This window comes from Ursus americanus, chromosome 17, assembly GCF_024610735.1.
Source record: "Ursus americanus isolate L20-20 chromosome 17, mUrsAme1.1.p, whole genome shotgun sequence".
NCBI classification, from domain to species: domain Eukaryota; kingdom Metazoa; phylum Chordata; class Mammalia; order Carnivora; family Ursidae; genus Ursus; species Ursus americanus.
Window position 1 is genome coordinate 549,890 of NC_142143.1, and position 17,305 is coordinate 567,194.

The 17,305-nt window shown below is 50.0% G+C and overlaps 1 protein-coding gene across 1 annotated transcript in view; it reads right to left on the reverse strand.

Annotated features, from left to right (window-relative positions):
- The window catches only part of MOV10L1 (Mov10 like RNA helicase 1), a 65,236-nt gene that overhangs the window by 9,131 nt on the left and 38,800 nt on the right, over positions 1-17,305 (reverse strand). Inside the window, exons 14-20 of the mRNA XM_087868595.1 lie at positions 17,017-17,111; positions 8,515-8,623; positions 7,899-8,077; positions 6,977-7,123; positions 6,182-6,303; positions 4,990-5,089; positions 3,863-4,027 (exon numbers count right to left, since the gene is read on the reverse strand). Of these exons, the coding sequence (XP_087724721.1) occupies positions 3,863-4,027; positions 4,990-5,089; positions 6,182-6,303; positions 6,977-7,123; positions 7,899-8,077; positions 8,515-8,623; positions 17,017-17,111 (917 nt within the window). The remainder of the gene's footprint in view (positions 1-3,862; positions 4,028-4,989; positions 5,090-6,181; positions 6,304-6,976; positions 7,124-7,898; positions 8,078-8,514; positions 8,624-17,016; positions 17,112-17,305) is intronic.

Here is a 17,305-nt window from a genome sequence, read left to right on the forward strand (position 1 = left end):
AGGGCTAAACTGTCCCCTCCCCCCCCCCTTTTTTTTAAAGATTCTATTTATTTATGAGAAAGAAAGAGAGGCAGAGAGTGAGCGAGTACATGCACAGAAGGAGAGGGGAAAGCAAACTCCCCGGCGAGCAGGGAGCCCAGCTTGGGGCCTGATCCTAGGACTTTGGGATCATGACCTGAGCTGAAGGCAGATGCTTAACTGAGCCACTCAGGCTCCCCTAAACTGTTCCCTCTAAGACCTTGTAAGAAAACACAAATTTCATGAAGAGGGTAAACAGGTGAGCCTGACTTAAAAGGATTCCCTACAAAAAAAGCACATGCCATAAGCAGATCTTCGCTTTTCAGAGCCAAGGAGGGCGCAGGTCTTAAAGGCCCTGATTTGTAGGTGACCTGTGACCTGGAGCAGATGGCAGAGCTGGCTCATGGGTGAATGCATCCCAGTCCACAGAGGAGTTGAGGCCGACACTGGCTGGGTGTTTCTTGGCTGGGGAGGCTGGGGAGGCAAGGGGAGCCTGGGCCTTGGGCTCAAGGAGGTCTCCAGCCCCCTCTTGATCATGGGGCTTTGGCTGGGAGACTGAGATGGGGAGTGGCTGGGTGAGCCTTAGCCGCCCAGTGGTGGTTTTGATGGAGCAGGTGATGAACAGGAAGGGCTTGAAGCCAGGCAAGGAGGTGGCTGCAGGGCTGGCAGGCCGCTGTGAGCCTCTTTGGGCTCTCCCCTCAGCCTCTGTAGGGCTGCTTCCACCTCCAGGCCCCACTCTCCCCTGGAGTCTCGAAGGCATCCTGAAAAGCGTCCTGCTCACCTTTCTCACCTGTGCCCCCAGCCCCTGGAAAGGGGTCTCTGGCCATGCCTTCCCATGGTCAGGGAGCAGGGATGGCACTGGAGGCGGGTGAGTGTGGCCGTGGACTGGGCTGAGGGCCGGCCGGGTGCTGCCTGGGCTCAGGAGCCTCTGGAGGTGGCAGCTGCTTGTGCCCTGGGGGAGGCCGCAGCCAGGCTCTTGGGAAGGCTGAGCGAAGGCACATTGTCTGCTCTGTGTCCAGACCGCCCTGGGCCTCCCCAGCTGTGCTGCTGGGCCCCAGTAGGAATCAGTCCAGGCCCAGGAAGGCCCCAGGCAGGGGCACACAGGCTCCTCCTAACCCTGGAGCTGATGCCGCTGCTGCAGGCATATTGTCTGCTGGACGTCGGAAAGCAAATCCTCTCACTCCACAGCTGAATGAAAGCTACAGATGACCCCAGTTCCAGCCTGAACTGGACCTTTGTCCATCCTGTGCCCTGTCAGTTTGACAAATCCTCCCAACCACCTGGCCCCGAACCCAGCCTTGGCTGTCCCAGGGCCACCTGGATGGGTCACCTCAAAAGAGTTGGCCTAGGCAGATTCTGACAGGCTGAAACTGAGGTCTTGGTGCCCAGGGAGTGAGCTCTGTCCCAGTCCCCCATCTGTAGGCCCTGGGAGTCCACTGCATTCTCCAGGGAGCTGCAGGTACCCTTCCCCTTAGACAGGTTCCTCCTGATCTGCAGGTTGGAAAATGCTGAGGCTCTAGAGTCTAACTGGCTTTTCTTGCCCCGCTCCCGACTGCAGCCTCTCCCTACCCCCTTGTCTTGTTTGGCTCAAGACTTCTTGACCCACCTCCCCTTTTCTGTGGCTTCCCCATCACAACCACCATCACTGGGCACCATCACGGCCTAGAAAGGCCTCGCCCGTTCTCCATCCCAGTTTCCCGTGCGGCAATCCCACTGCTGCCGTACCCCAGGCCTTGGGCACTCAAACCGCCCTGCCCTCCTTTCCCTGCACAGAGGGAGGGAAGGTTCCTGGGAAACTCAGGTGGTGGGGCAGCTGCTAGCAGCCTGTGGGCATCCATGTGGCTTTGCACAATGCCACTGTGATGGCTGTGGCCAGGGTCCCCACAGCGAGGCGGACACTTGCTCAGGGCTGCCTGAGACCTGCCCATGGCTGCATGGAGCGCCCAGGCCTGGCTCCCCACGGCCGCCAGGGTACCCTAACCCCCACTGGGCTCCTCACTGACGCCGGGTATGAAAGGCGAGTCTTCTCTATCCCAGGGATTTTAACGTCCACCACTTGACTGGAATGCACTGTCCCTGACAGGGGAGCTCTTCCCTCAGAAGATGCATTTGGACTGCAAAGCTCCTGAGAACAACGGGTTTGTTGAGAAGTAAAGTGGTTTGGAGCCGGCTCCTCCGAACCCACGGGCAGGCCCAGAGTCTGTGTCTTAACAGAAGAGGTGAACATCGGGCAAAGAGAAGAGGAGGAAGCTGCTTGGATAGTCTCCTGGGTGTAGACAGCTGAGCAGTCTCCTTGGGGGCAGAGGGACTGGTTGTGTGTCCGGCTGCACACTTCACTCTGCGTCCACTTTCTTGCAGCCCTGGCCTTTACACGAACCCACGAAGCCTTGTCTTAGCTCAGCTGCAGGTGGCCATTGGTGCCTGGGCCATGAGACCACGGTGGCGAAGGGCACATCCCCCCGACCCACAGCCAGCTGGAAGCCTGGCCGGGACCTTGTGGAGGGCTGCTGGTGACGTCACCAGCACCGGGAGCAAGAACAACCTATGTTCCGCCTCCACCTGGCCTGGGGCGTCCTTCAGTACAAGGCACCCTCCCTTGTTCCTGGGGGGAGGACCTGGTAGGACCTAAGACTCTTCTGCTAACTGATGGCAGCAAACGTCAACTCAGTCATTATAATATGTCCAGTCTCCCAAGATGTTAATCAAAACCCCAAACTCAATTTGGCATCTCAGCTTCTCACTCCCCAAGCCAGGCCCTGCGTTAGCCTATAGGGTGCCAGGGGAGAGAGGCCCTCTGTCCCCAGACACTCGCTGTAGCTTCAGGGCCTGTGGGGAGAAAGCAGATGCAGCGCACTCAGGCCGAGGCAGCTCTGCCACCCTGTCTGACCCGTGCCTACACCAGAGGCTGAGGCTCCTGCCTGAAGGAGGCCAGCATGCAGCACGGCCATCCCAGCCTTGGCTGGAGGCTTCCCCTTCCTCCAGCTGCCCGCCCATCAGGCTTGGAAACATGGATGCTGGGTGGCACAGAGCTGTCCCCCACATGCAGGGGGCTCTCTGCTGCCCAGTCTGGGCCAGCACAAGTTCACCACCAGCTCACACGGTCCTCTAGTGCCTCCTGAAGCCCGGTGCTCCCCAGCACCCGCCACCTCCCACATGCTCTCGTCTCTCCTATTCTCCAGGGCCTGAGGACTGACAGCCTGGCAAGGGTCTCAAGCCATTTCCAGGTAAATCTGCCCAGGATCACTGCATCTCATTTCTGTTCACTGTTAAAATTTAGAAGAAACTCTCCTTGTTTTTGTACCGTAGGCATCCAGAGAATATGCTACTTGGCTCATCTTAATGAGGGACCCCAGAGACCCAAGGTTCCCTAGCTCCAGTGTGCTTGGGTGGGTGGGTGGGGGCTGGCAGGCTAAAATGCAGATTGCAAGGCCCATCCCTCAAAACAGTCACAGTTGGGGAATCTGCAGGTTAACCAGCAAACCAGCAGCACAGGAAGACACATGGCCTTGTCTTTCGGATGACAAATTAGAAGGCACTTTCCCGTTTTCCCAGGGTAACCCAGATTTCACTCCTACCGTGTCTGGCCCCACAGAACCTCAGCCATCAGCCTTGGATGGGACTGCCTGGAACTCTGGATCCCTCTGGGGCTGTGAAGCACCCGTCTGAGTGGCTGAGACAGAGGTGCTGGCCAAAGTCCTCTCTGAGATGGGAGGGGGTGTGTGAGGTATCTGCCTCCCCCCTCCCCCAGGTGCGGCTCAGTGCACACAGGGACCAGAGCCAGCAGCCACAGGGACTGCGGTGGAACACCACGAGGAATCACGTGCCACAAGGAGTCTGTGCTTACCAACAGGGGGTTGTAGGCGCCACAGGCACCAAAAGCGTCCTCATCCCTCAGATACACTGGCCGGGACATCAGTCTTTCCAACATAGAGACGTGCAGCCCATAGGCCATGGCGAGTCTGGACTTAATGACAGGTCCGAGCTGCATGGGGTCTCCGGCAAGGACAATCTGCAGCACACAAAGGGGCAGCCACACAAGAGCAGGGAGACAGGGGTCACACACACTCACCACCACAGCCAGGGGAGACTCAGGAACCAGGTGTGGGGGCACCACGCATGCAACGGCCTGGCCTCCTGCCTTCTGATGGCAGATTGAGGCTCCCTGAGTGCAGGCTGGGAGGCAGCGGGCCCCCACAATCACCTGGGCTGCAGTAGACAGGGGATGCGGCACGGCTGCCCGAGCGAGGTGGCAGAGGCTCAGACAAGAGCAGTGGGGGATGTGAAGGAAAAAACTGGTTGGACAGCCTCTGCCCCGGTCTTCTGGAAGCATGTGTTGTGCCCTTCCTCCTGGCACTGCCCTTTTCCCTTCCATCCTGCCAACCCTGGCCCATGCAGCAGCTAAACTAGGTCTGCTCCCTGCTCTGTCTCTATGCAGCCCCCACACCTGACAATTGAGATGGGAGGAGACAGGTGTCAGGGGGCCCAGGAGAAGCTGGAAAGGCCCTCCTTGAGTATATACATGTGCAGAGAGCAGGGATAAGGGGAGCTTAGGAGGAGGACCCCAGGTCACTACCAGGATGAGTACTGGGAGAGGCAGCAGGTGTGAGTAGGAAAAGAGCCAAAGCATCAGCCCAGGATAACCGGGGTTAGCAGCTGGGGGCGGGGGAGGGGGCAGAGAGGTCAGCTCCCGGGCAGTGAGCCAGGGCAATGCCTGGAAGGACCCCCTGGCTGCACAACTGCTCTCAGTGGTGTTTTAGAAGCGAACCCGAAGGCAGAGCAGCCCTTCCTTTCCCGTCCACAAGGAATGAAGTATGTGAACACAAGTTCCCAGCTTCAGAGCCCCAGGGTCCTCAGCACCTCACCTGAGCCTGTCACCTGGGGTTGTCCTGTGCAGAGACGGAGGTCAGGTATGCAGAGCACCCAGCAGTGCAGGAAAAAGGGGATGAGAAGCACACAGCAAACAGGCCTTACCTGGCCGTTGGCATCTGAAACCAGCCCCAGCGGAATAAGGCATTCTGGCTCACTCGCCTGTCCTGCTTCGTCCACAAACACGTGTGTAAAATGTCCGACTCTAGAGCCAAACATGTTCTCAATGGTCATTTCTGTCAAAGTGTCTTAGCAAGCAACAGCCAACACACCGCGTGGCCACGGCTGCACCAGTGCCTGGCAGGCCGGCCCAGGAAGGTGCGGATCGCCCGGTCAGGATGACCTACAGGCCGCCGGCGCCTGGGACTCTGTACTCGATGTCTGTGCTTGTCTGAGTGGATTCGGAGGCAAACAGGACGAGGGGTGGGAACGAGCAAACTGACGAGAGACCGCGCGGGCAGGGCAGCAACGGCTTCACATCAGAGCAGGTGCTCCTCACACACCGCCCACAAACCATGTGATGCCGGGCAGGTCGAAGCACCTCTGTGCCTCAGTATCCCTGACATGGCAGAGGGGAGAACCGGGTGAACTGGTCAAGCTAAGCAACGCCCCCACATGCTGGCTGCTGTCCTCCCTGATTCGCCCTCTCCAGCATGCTCTGAGCTAGGACTATACCCCGACACTCCAGACCCACAGGGGCCCAGGGGAGAGTGCCGAGCATGTGCTCCAGGCCCCAGGCAGCCCCTGCCCCACTATAAGCCCGGAGAAAAGATCTGCAGCAGGGACGCTGTGCCGAAAGCCCCAGAGCCGCTGGCGACAGGACAAACTCTGCTCTGAGCTCGACAGGGACGCCATCAGAGCCACTGGCGTGCAGTGAAGCCACTTTGGGCTCCCACCTTTCTCTTTCCACAGGGAGTCAGGTTACAACCCCACCAGGACACCCACAGGTCCCTCCCTGTGAAAGACGAGGAAACCGCATGCTTCCATGTTTCTACCTCATGGTCCAGTGCCTGCTGAAGAAACTTAACGTTATGTATCTTTCTTAGAATATAAGCACTTAAGTTTTCAATTTTTAATAAATCAGTTATTTAAAGTTATTTTTACCAGTCCACACGGTTTCGTGTTTCCACTCTCTCAGCTTCGTGCAGCCCCAGCTGTCCGTCGGCTTCCCAACTGCTGCTGGGGTCTTCCCTGCCCCCAGCCCGTGTTCTCGTATCCCACCCCGCACGGAAGCTCCACGAGGACAGAAAGCCTATTGCTGCGGGTCCCTGGGCTGCGAGCCGTGCCTAGTGCCTACCTCACTCCGATCTGGTAGAAGAGCCCCGCGCTGCTGCACGTCGTGATTATGACCCTGAAGCGCGAGGCCTTCCAGATATCTTCTCCATCTTTGCAGTAGGGTTTGATGGCATCGGTGACAGTCTGGAGGGAGGGGTGGGGCCAGCTTACTTTTCAAGTATTACTTCTCAAGTGTTTCTTTAAATCGGACATAGTCACAAAGCTGAAAAGAATTCTAAAAGAAAATGTCCTGTTCCCACTTCTTAGTTATGACTAAGTAATGATTTAAGACTATTTTCTTAAGTCAAAATATTTTACATCTTCCTATCAACTTAGTCCATGTTCTACCGACTACAGCCATGAACAGAACACAGAATCCTGCAGACCCTTCCCCCAAACAACTGCATACATTTCCTGGATTCAGTTTCTTTTGTTAACCAAACCAAGAACTTCTAACTTTCCTAAAGGGGTATTTATAGGTTAATCAATAAAACGGACCCCCCAAAAACAATACATTTGGGTACCAAATAAAAGAGGAGCACCAGCATTTAATAAAGTGGAGAATGACGGGGTGCCTGGGCGGCTCAGTCAGTCAAATGTCCGACTCCTGATTTCGGCTCAGGTCATGATCTCAGGGTTGTGAGATCGAGCCCCACATCAGGCTCTGTGCTCAGCGCGCAGTCTGCTGAAGATTCTCTCCCTCCCTCTGCTCCTCCCCAACCCTTAACAAAAAACACACTGAGAAAGTCCGTCTCACAGAGGAAGGAGAATGCGGGTGGCCAGGGCCCTTCTGCTCCGGCTGGCTGTGACGGCTCACCTCCTCGAACCTGCAGGTGGCGTTTACACGGACCATGGCCCCGGGCCTCAGCACCTGGCTCTCATGCAGCCGCAGACACACGAGGTCCGCCGCACTGTTGGAGGGTGCGCAGACCAATATCCGACTGTCCGGCAGAGCGTAGTACACCTTCACCCAGGACACAGGACACGCAGGGAGATAAATGTCAACCTGTCAAGTGCTTCTGCGCACCACGCGGGCTCACGCCAGCCCTTTCTGTGACTGCCGCCCCGCCGCTGACACACGCAGGGATGATTCTGCCCCTCATGTGCTCATGCCAACAACACATGAGAGGAGATGAGAGCTCTCTATTCTCCAGGACCCTAACCTTGTCCCCCCACCAGGGCAGAGAGCATCAGATTGGATCTGATGTGTGGCTCACGGTATCATGCCAGCTGTGCACTCGGTGCATGGTTGCTAATCTGAATTCCGAATGACACACAAATACCACACACACACACTATCTCTATAAGCTCCATTTTAAATATGGTGCCACCAGAAACTTCTGCAGAATGGTGCCTTAGCTATTGTAAAGGGAACTTCTTTTCTGCAACAAAAATTCATGATGTGATCGAATGGTCAACCATTCTTTTTTTTCTTTTTGAAGATTTTTAAGTGATCTCTACACCTGACGTGGGACTTGACCCCGAAACCCTGAGATCAACAGCTGTGTGCTCCACCAACCGAGCCGGTCAGGTGCTCAGAGTGGTCGACCGTTCTAAGAAGAAAGAGTCTTTCTACACCTACGAATAAACTTTGAAAATCCCACATATTCCCATAAACGATGTAAAACAGACTTGGCTAAGCATGAAATAACGGGTTTTTTCAAGCTTGTTCCCACCTCCTGACATGAACACGGCACACAGCTCAGGCCACTGGTAGCCATGCCACTCCCTGTGGTTACCTGTAAAACAGCTTCTATTATTGTCACCGTCTTCCCGGTTCCCGGAGGTCCAAAAAGAATATACGGGAGCGGGCGGCAATCGCCACTCAGGATTCTTCTAACCGCTAACTTCTGGTTTTCGTTGAGCACGGGATTGAAAAATTCCTTCTCTCTCACCTTGAAGGTCTGAACTTCATTTACTGTATTCAAAGTGAAAACCGGTGTCAGGCAGAAGTCAGGAGCACAGGTCAGCATGGGCCGCCAAGACGGTCACGACACCGCTGGTCAGGAGCCCGCTGCCGAGGTACGCTTGCCAATAACCTCATCTTCGCTGGGCAGTCGGGAAAGTGAACTTTGCTTCCCGAGAGCAAAGATGCGGGCCACTTCCCCCTTGACCTGTGCAGCATCACCTGACCTAGACTTCAGAGACGTGGTCTGGAGAAGGCCATCAGAGATAGCCTGTGGTCACGTTAAAGTACCGAGCGTGAAGCCTCACATCTCCACTCGGCCCATCTCTCTGGCTGCCGTCACACCACACACACGTCCTGACCGGTCACCCCTGGCGGGAGTGAGCTTCTCAAGGGGCCTATCTTCCAGGCAAGGGCTCCCGAGGTCGCTCACCCCTCACCATACGCACCCAGATTAGTTGACTTTTCAGCAAAGGCCGCCGACCCCGGCGTGTCCTGGGCACCAGCCCGCTTCTCCTTGGCTGTGTGCTTAGTGTGGTCCTTCGTGGCTTTCCTATTCTAGAAAGAATCATGCAGAAAACGGCCTTAAAAAAAAAAGCTTTGTATTTACACAGGTTTAAAGAGTGAACATAAACACCTCTATGTCAATGTTCTAGTTCTATTTAACAGCTCTTTGCATGGATCACAGGTCACAGGTCACAGGTTTCAAAACACAGTAAAAATACGGAGTATCTGACATGTCAGGGATTTTTGGAATCCCTTACAAAAATACACATGAATGAACTAAAATCTGTGTAGTGACGGCAGAACACAGGGTGACGTTTATCTGACGGGGGCATCTTTTCTCTTCCTGCACCCTTCCCCTGCCCCTGCCCACCTACAAGGGGAAACCAGCAGTGGCTGAAGGCAATTCTGGTCCCTTGCTCCCGCAGAGCCCCTCAGGCAAACTTCTCCCCCACAGCAGGAGCAAGCTGCCGGGACGGCTCAGGCGAGCACCCCCTCTGAGGGGACCGTTACGTGCCTCTCAGGTGCTGCCAGGGCCCCACTGCGTTCCGCATCCTGCCCGGGAACTGGTTCTGTGGGTGTGTAAACAAACTCAATCTGTCTTGGGCCAAGGAAACTGGTTTTCAGATTTCCCCTATTACAAACAAGGCTGTAATAAACAGCTTTGCACATTGACCTTTGTGCAATCACACGATTTTTTTTTTTTTTTGAAGATCTAGTTGGTTTTATTCAACAATTCATGAACCGGGCAGCATCCTATCTAACACGATTACTTTCATAGGACAGGTTCTAGAAGTAAAATAGTTACAAAGTTTTACATTAAAAATGGTATATATATTGCCAGTTTTAGTCCAGAAGGTCAGTAATTTTCCTTCCCATGATTACGAGTGTCCAGAGTATCAAGGACACACAAGAACATGTGCACATCTAAAGTGTGCAACTGGACAAGTTGTGACACGTGGACACACGCGACGAGCTAAACACCTGCTGAGCCCACAAGATGCCCCTTCGTCACGCCCCCGCTGTCAACAGCATGGTTACATTTTCTAGAATGCTCTGGATTACGCACTCTTTGACGTCTTTCCACTGTGTAGTAACTGCTATGCTGTCCCGCGCGTCGACACTTCGCTCCTGTCACTGCTGAGTACTCTTCCACCAAAACGACGTACTGCTGTTCCCTTCTTCACTCACATGTGGCCAGCCACCGGGCTGTGTCCAGGGTTGGCCATTACTGAGCGCGCTGCTGGGAACATCTGTGCACGACCCTTGTGTGGACGGACGTGTGTTTTCAGGTCTCAGGGGCCAACGCCAGGAGTGAGGTGGCTGGATTGTATGGCCAGTGTGGGGTCTAGCTTTCTTAAGGAACTCTTTTCAAAAGCAGCTTGTACAAGGTTCCAGTTGTCGCACATACTCACGACCCTTAGTCTGCTCAGTCCTGTTAATTTAATTTTGGTCACTCTAATCCGTGTGTAGTGGCAGCTTACTGTGGTTTTGTTTCCATGACTAATGCCGGACATCTCTTCATGGATTTATTTACCATCTGTATACACAGTTCCTGACGGTGGTTTGTCTTACGATGGTGTGAAAGCGGTACGCATTCTGCAGAAACTACTTGAAATTTTGAATCTGGATCTTTCCCCTGGGCTAGCGATAGGTGGTACGATCTTCTTGTGATGCTGGGCAGCGGCCACAGTTCCCAGTCAGCCTGCGATCACGACATCAACAACCGATACCCTGTACCCTGACAGCCGCGCTGTTTTTCACTTTGGGTGCAGTACCGTACGTCAGGGGGTATTCGGTACGTGATTATAGATAGGCTTTGCATTAGCTGGTTTTGCCCCACTGTTCTGAGCATGTTTGTGGTTAGCTGGGCTAAGCTGTGATGTCTGGTACGTTAGGTGTGTTAAATCCATTTCAACCGACGGTATTTTCAACTTATGCCGGGTTTAATAGGATGTGATCCCAGCGTAAGCCAAGGGAGATTTGTATATTCTTTGGTTAAGTGTCTGTTCATGTCTTTGGTTCAGTTTTAAGAGTCTCATGCTCGAGTGATGAACTGGCTTTTCATTGTCTTAACCATGTCTTTTTAACAGCAAAATATTCAATTTCATTGGACTCCAAATTCATTATTTTTTTTCTTTATGGATCACATTTCTGGCATCACATCTGAAAACTCTTTGCCTTACCTAAAGATATGAAGATTTTCTCTTGGGGCGCCTGAGTGGCTCAGTCGGTTAAGCATCCAACTCTTGTTTTTAGCTCAGGTCATGATCTCAGGGTTGTGGGATCGAGCCCCACACCGGGCTCCATGTTGGGTGTGGAGCCTGCTTAAAGTTCTACCTCCCCCCACCCTGCTTGCATTCTCTCTCAAAAAATGAAAAGATTTATGTTGTTTTCTAGAAATTTTAGTTTCAGGCTTTATATTAAGGGCTATGATCCATTTTGAATTAATCTTTGTGAGTGCTGTGACGTACACACCCTTGCATACAGACGTCCCATTGTCCTAGTGCCTTTCATTAAAAGGGCTCTCCTTTTCCCACTGCGACTGCCTTTGCACCTTTGTAGAAAAAGTTAGTTGTCCAAACTCCTGTGGGTCTATTTCTAGGCTTCTATTTCATTCCACTGATACACGTTTATCCCGATGACAGTGCCACACCACCTTGATTATTGTAACTTTGTGAAATGTTTCAAGATCAGGCAGTATGAGTTCTCTGAGTTTGTTGTTCTTTTTCAAAGTTGTTCTGAAAATTCTCGGCCTTTTGCATTTCCATATAAATTTTGGAACTGGCTTGTCAATTTCCACAAAAATGTCTGCTAAGATTTGACGGGACCAGCACTGAGCTCACTGACTGGTCTGGGTCTTCTGACGCATCAGCAGCTTCTCTCATCAGTGTTGTGAGGTCTCCAAGTGTAGTCTTGTACATCTTTTGTCAGATTCGTCCCTAACGTCTGGAACATTTGGATGCTACTTTATATGGTATTATAGATTCAATTCTGGGTGTTTATGCCAGTGTATACAGAATTTACTTCTGTATACCAACCTTATATCCTGTAAGCTTGCTAATCTATTGGTTCCAATGACTTCTTTTTGGAGTGCGTCAGATTTTACACATAACAACACTGGTGCCTCTTATTTTTCTTGCAAGTTGCTGGTCTACAACCTCGTGTACAGTGCTCAACGTAAGTAAGTGGCAGGACTGGAAGTGCCCTGACTTTCACGGGAAAAGTGCATCTTGTTACTCACTCTGTAGGTTTTTTTGTAGGTGAAGGAAGTTCCCTTCCCTTAAATCAGGAATGGATGTTGGATCTTTTCAGATGCTTTTTCTGTGTCTGTGGGGATTAGGTTTGTTAACATGATGAGTATCACTGACTGAGACTTTGGAATGTTAAACCAGCCTCCTTCCTGGTCTCTCTCATACGTATAACTACACATACATATCTGAGTTCTCTAGAGCTCTTGATCTTTTTGATCAATAGGATATATGTATATATAGGTAAACAGATTTATTATAAGATATTGGCTTATGTGACTATAGAGGTTGAGAAATGTGAGGTCTGCCACTGGCAAGCTGGACACAGAGGGCAGGAAGAGAATGATGGTCCCACTCAGGGGAGTTGGGCAGGAGTCGTCCCAGTGAACCTGCCTGCTCTGTTCAGGTCTCACGGGAGGGATGCCTCCCTGCCCTGACTGGGGCACCCAGCCACACGGCAATCTCACCCAGAAATAAGATTTAACTAGGCGTCCAACAGCCCACGACCTTGGCCAGCTGACATGTCCCACTGACACCCCCAGTACTATCCCCCTCTCTTCTTTCCCATCTGCAGAGTCTGTAGTAAGGTCGCCTCTCTCCTGCATTCTGGGAATCTGTCTTCATGCCTCCCCTCATCAGTCTTGTTTCAAGTTTAGCAATTTCATTGATCTTCTTGGAGAATAGCTTTTGGGTTCATGGATCCCTGTACCATTCCTTCTGTTTTCTAGATTACTGATTTCTCTGCCAATGTTTTGTTATCTTCTTTCCTTTGCTGAGTTCGTATTACATTTGTTCTTGTTTTTCTAGTTTTCTAAGGAAGAAGCTTAGGTCACGGAGTTGAAACCTTTGCTCTTCCTTACTTTGGGTGTTCAGGGCTATGAACGCCCCTGAACAGTGTTCTAGCGGCGGCTTACCGTTTCTGCCGTGCTGCGGAATCACGTTCCTTTTGGTAGAAGTGTTCTAATTTCGGCACCGATTTCTTCTGTGATCTGTGGGTTACATATAAGTGTGCTTTCGGTTTCTCAGTATTTGGGCGATTTTCTAGAGGTCTTCCTGCAATTGATTTCTAACTTGATTCTTTCTATGTGGTTCTTTCTATTTTGTAGGACTTTAATCTTTTTAAACGAGACTTGTTTTATGGCCCCAAATAGGGTCTACAGTGGTGAATATTGTGTGTCCACTTCTACACAAAGTGCACGTATCCCATGTATCTCTTCGGGTGGCCTTCTCTACAAACACCCCTTAGGTCACAGTGGCTGACAGGTCACTGTGCTGTGCCCATCTTCTTTCTTTTCCGTCACTAACTGAGGGAGGAGTGTGGACATCGCTGACAGGCACAGGGAATTTGTCCCGTTCTCTCTGCAGTTTTATCAGTTTCCATCTCATTCTTTTGAGGCTGTTATCAGGTGCATATGTGTCAGGACTGTTACGCATTCCTGATGATTATCTTCCTTGTTACTACGAAGCCACCTTTATCCCGAAGACCTGTGCTCTGAAACCTACCCGGACATGGACACGGCCACTCCATCCTCCTTTTGACTGTATCTTTTCCCATCTTTTACTTTTGACTTTTTGTGCCTCTATATTTAGAACGTTTTCTTACAGGCAGCATATAGCTGGGTCTGACCACCTTCAGCTCCTACCTGGTGTGTCTAGACCACACACATGTGCTGTGATCCAGTCAGACTGAACTCTCCCACCTCGCTACTTGCTTTCTGTCTCAACTGTTCTAGGTACACGATTACAGCCAGAGATGTCAACACCCCATCTACATAAACACTGTACGAGTGGGTAGGAAAGAACTCAGGTTATAGCAGTTGTCCGTGTGTCCCTCTTTTTCTGCTTACTTTTCAACCAATAACTTTTGTGACTCCCTTTCCTCTTCCTTGTTGCTCTGGCTCTTTGTATCGTTATCCAGTAGCTGTTCCGGGGTTGAGAGCATGTATCTTTAATTGATCACAGTTTCCTTCAAGTGAATTATATCAACACAGTGTAAGAAATACTACTCTCCTCTCCCATCCCTGGTGCTATTATTGCATATTTTAGGTCTACATGTTACAGACTCTGTAATATAGTGTCACTATCTCAGCTTTCAAAAGTCAAACATCTTTTAAAACTATGAAATTTCATTGTGGTAAGATTTCATTTCAGATCTACCCTCTTAGCACTCTGCTCTTTTGATTCCAAGACTTTGACTTTTGTAGGGGCGCCTGGGTGGCACAGCGGTTAAGCGTCTGCCTTCGGCTCAGGGCGTGATCCCAGCGTTATGGGATCGAGCCCCACATCGGGCTCCTCCGTTATGAGCCTGCTTCTTCCTCTCCCACTCCCCCTGCTTGTGTTCCCTCTCTCGCTGGCTGTCTCTCTCTCTGTCAAGTAAATAAATAAAATCTTTAAAAAAAAAAAAAAAGAGTCTGACTTTAGAAATCTCTTATGAAAGGAATCATGCAGTATGTGTCCTTCTGTGACTGGCTTATTTCTCTGAGTATAAATTTCTCCAGGCCCACCCATGCTGTCACATTTTACAGGATTTCCTTCTTTTTAAAAAGTCAATTACCTTTTAAAGAATTTTTTTTTAAAGAAAAAGTTATTTAAATGTGTGTACCTATTTGTAGTTTCTGGTCCTTCTCGCTCCTCTGGGTAGACCCTCACGCCCACCTGCCGTCACTTCCGTGTGCTGACGGACTCGTGTCCAGTGGTGCAGGTCAGCGGTAAACGGACCCCCATCTCTCAGCCTGAGCATGTCTGAGCACGTTTTCACTTCCCTTTCATTTCTACAGTGCTTACTGGGCACAGAGTTCTGGGCTGACAGTTTCTCCTGCCAGCACCTTCAGAGCCGTCCCGCTGTCTTCTGGCGCACCCCGCTGTCAACATGAAGCCTGCTGCCGGCCTTGTTTCTGCTCCTCGGCATGCGATGAGACTTCCCTTGTTCCCAAGATTGGCTCTGTGTAAGTGGCTGTCAGGGATTTGATTGTCATGTGCCTCAGTGCAGTCTTCTTCAGATTTCTCATACTGCAGGTCTGTTAATAAGTCTCCTGAATATGTAGGGTTTATGGTTTTCATCAAATCAGGAAAGTTTCCACTCACTGTTTTTTCTAGTATTCCTTATACTTCCCGCTCGGGGACAACTGCACAGATGCGAGGCTGCTAAAGGTGTCCCACAGCTCACTGATGCTTTTCTTTGTTTAATACACTTTATATTTTAGAGCTGTTGTTTAAAAAAATCTTTTTATTGTTTCTTTTTGTCAAGTTTCTATAGTCTTTCTGACTACAGTGCCTAGTCGGCTATTAATCATTTTTCATCTTAGACATTGACTTTTTTGTCTCTAGAAGAGAAATCTGTCTTTTATTGTTTGTATCTCCACTGAACACATTTGTGTGTTCCTCTTCCTTATGAGTAGATGGAGTATAGTTATAGTAATTGTTTTAATGTCCTTGTCTGCTGATTGTTACCACTGTTTTTTTTTTTTTTTGAGTTGATTTCAACTAATTGAAATTTCTTATAATGGGTTGTGTTTTTCAGTTTATTTCTGGATACCACTGTGAATTTTACACCTCAATGGGTATATATTTTTGTATTCCTGCAACTATCCTTGACCTTTGTCGTGGGATGTGGCTGCATTACTTGGAGAGCTACTCTCAGCCTGTGGTGGGGTGGCAGGCAGTGTGGGGCCAGGCTCTCCCCAATCCTCAGGCAACACCCTCTGAGGACTCTGCTTGTTACCCTGTGAATTCGCCGGCTGTGGGAACAAACCATGCCCAGCACCGTGGGGACTCAGGATTCCTCTCTGCTCTCAGGGTTTCTTTTCCGGGCTCGGGTCTTTTCCTCACCGGCATGCATTCATGAGTCCTGGGCTGAAAACTCAAGGGGGCCTGTGCAGACCCCGAGAGTTCTCTCTTTCCTGTGCTCTCCTCCAGCTGTCACATCTTGTCCTTGCACTGTCAGGGGTGTCTCCTCAATTCTGTAGACCATGGGCCTCCCCTTTCTGCTCCCTGGCCTGGGAACTCTGAAGATGGTAAGCTGGGGCAATCACAGGGGTCACCTCGTGTGCTTCCACTCTCAGCAATCACTGCTCTACGGTATCTGATGTACGAATGTCTGAAACTGTTGTGCCATGTGTTTTGTCTGATTTTAAATTATTTAAGGTAGGAAGGTAAATTCAGTCTCTGTAATTCCATCTCGGTTGATGTGTGGAATGTCCTTGAGTTTATGTGCAACCTAGCTAATTCGTAAGAAGGCAATGTTCTGCATTTAAAAATATTAAGATTCGGCTAATCAGGAATGTGATCCACACAAACGGTAACACTTCCCCCACCTCACGTCTCCCATTCAGGATCACAAACCCTCCTTGAGAATCAGGCCATGGAGTGGACCAGGAAGTGAGATGATGGAGAGTTTGCAGAGGACACTGTTCCAATGAGGACCTCTGTCTACTTTTAGATCAGGTAAGAAATAAAGATGATTTTAACAGAAACTTTTTTTCCTTTCCTTCATAGAATTCTTTTGCGAATATGTAGGCATTTCAAAACTCCCATTACTGCATTTTTTGAGAGGAGCTATAAAATGGTAAAAGAGTTTCTAAATATTAGACGTAATTAGAAATTTGTATTTATTATAAATTTAAACATGTTCAAAAAAGCAAATTCCAATACCACAGAACTACAGATTAAAACCTCCCACAGACATGGAGCATTCTACTCATTACTGGAAACACAATGATAAATAAAACCACTTCTGTTTTACTCATAATAATCTATGGAACAGCACATAATAGGCACTATGTTACTATTTATAGAACAACTGGATTGCAGAAGTAAAAAATATCTACCTTTGTAATGGTCATAAAGATTACAAATGTTAACAACTTGGTGGATGTATATGGGTCCAGACATTTTCTATGCAGTATGTAATCACATAAATGTGCCTGGATGTACACAAAAAGCATGTAATTTTAAACTAAAATGAGAAGTTCATACAAACAGATCCGTATCTTGGTTTTCCCCACTTACCCTACGGTGGCCATCTTAGTCCTATGTACCGTTGTATCTAAACTTTACACTAAATCCGTAGTATGAATATCTTCGTTTCATTTGAGCTGTGATCTTGGGTTACTTGTGAATTACACTGCCCTAACACTCCAGGCAATTGAGAGCTAATATATTATCTATTTAAATATTTCAGAGTCATCAAAGCAATACCTTGATGGTGGACTGTCCATTGCTTCTGGTGTCTTCTGGTGTCCAATTCCCTGTCACTTGGGGAGACTGTAAAATGATTTCTTCTGGAAACAACACTTTTAAAACAAAGTAAGATGGTAAATATTACTGAAACACTTAAAAAAGATGAATAGAGGCAACCTAAGTCATTCACATCTCTGCCTTCCTTTCCCTTCTGACTTCTGTATGTGGTCCCGCGGCTACCGCAGAACACCAGTACTGTGCATAGCTCATAATGAAGCCGTCTGCCTCCCTGGAGCTACACAAGCGA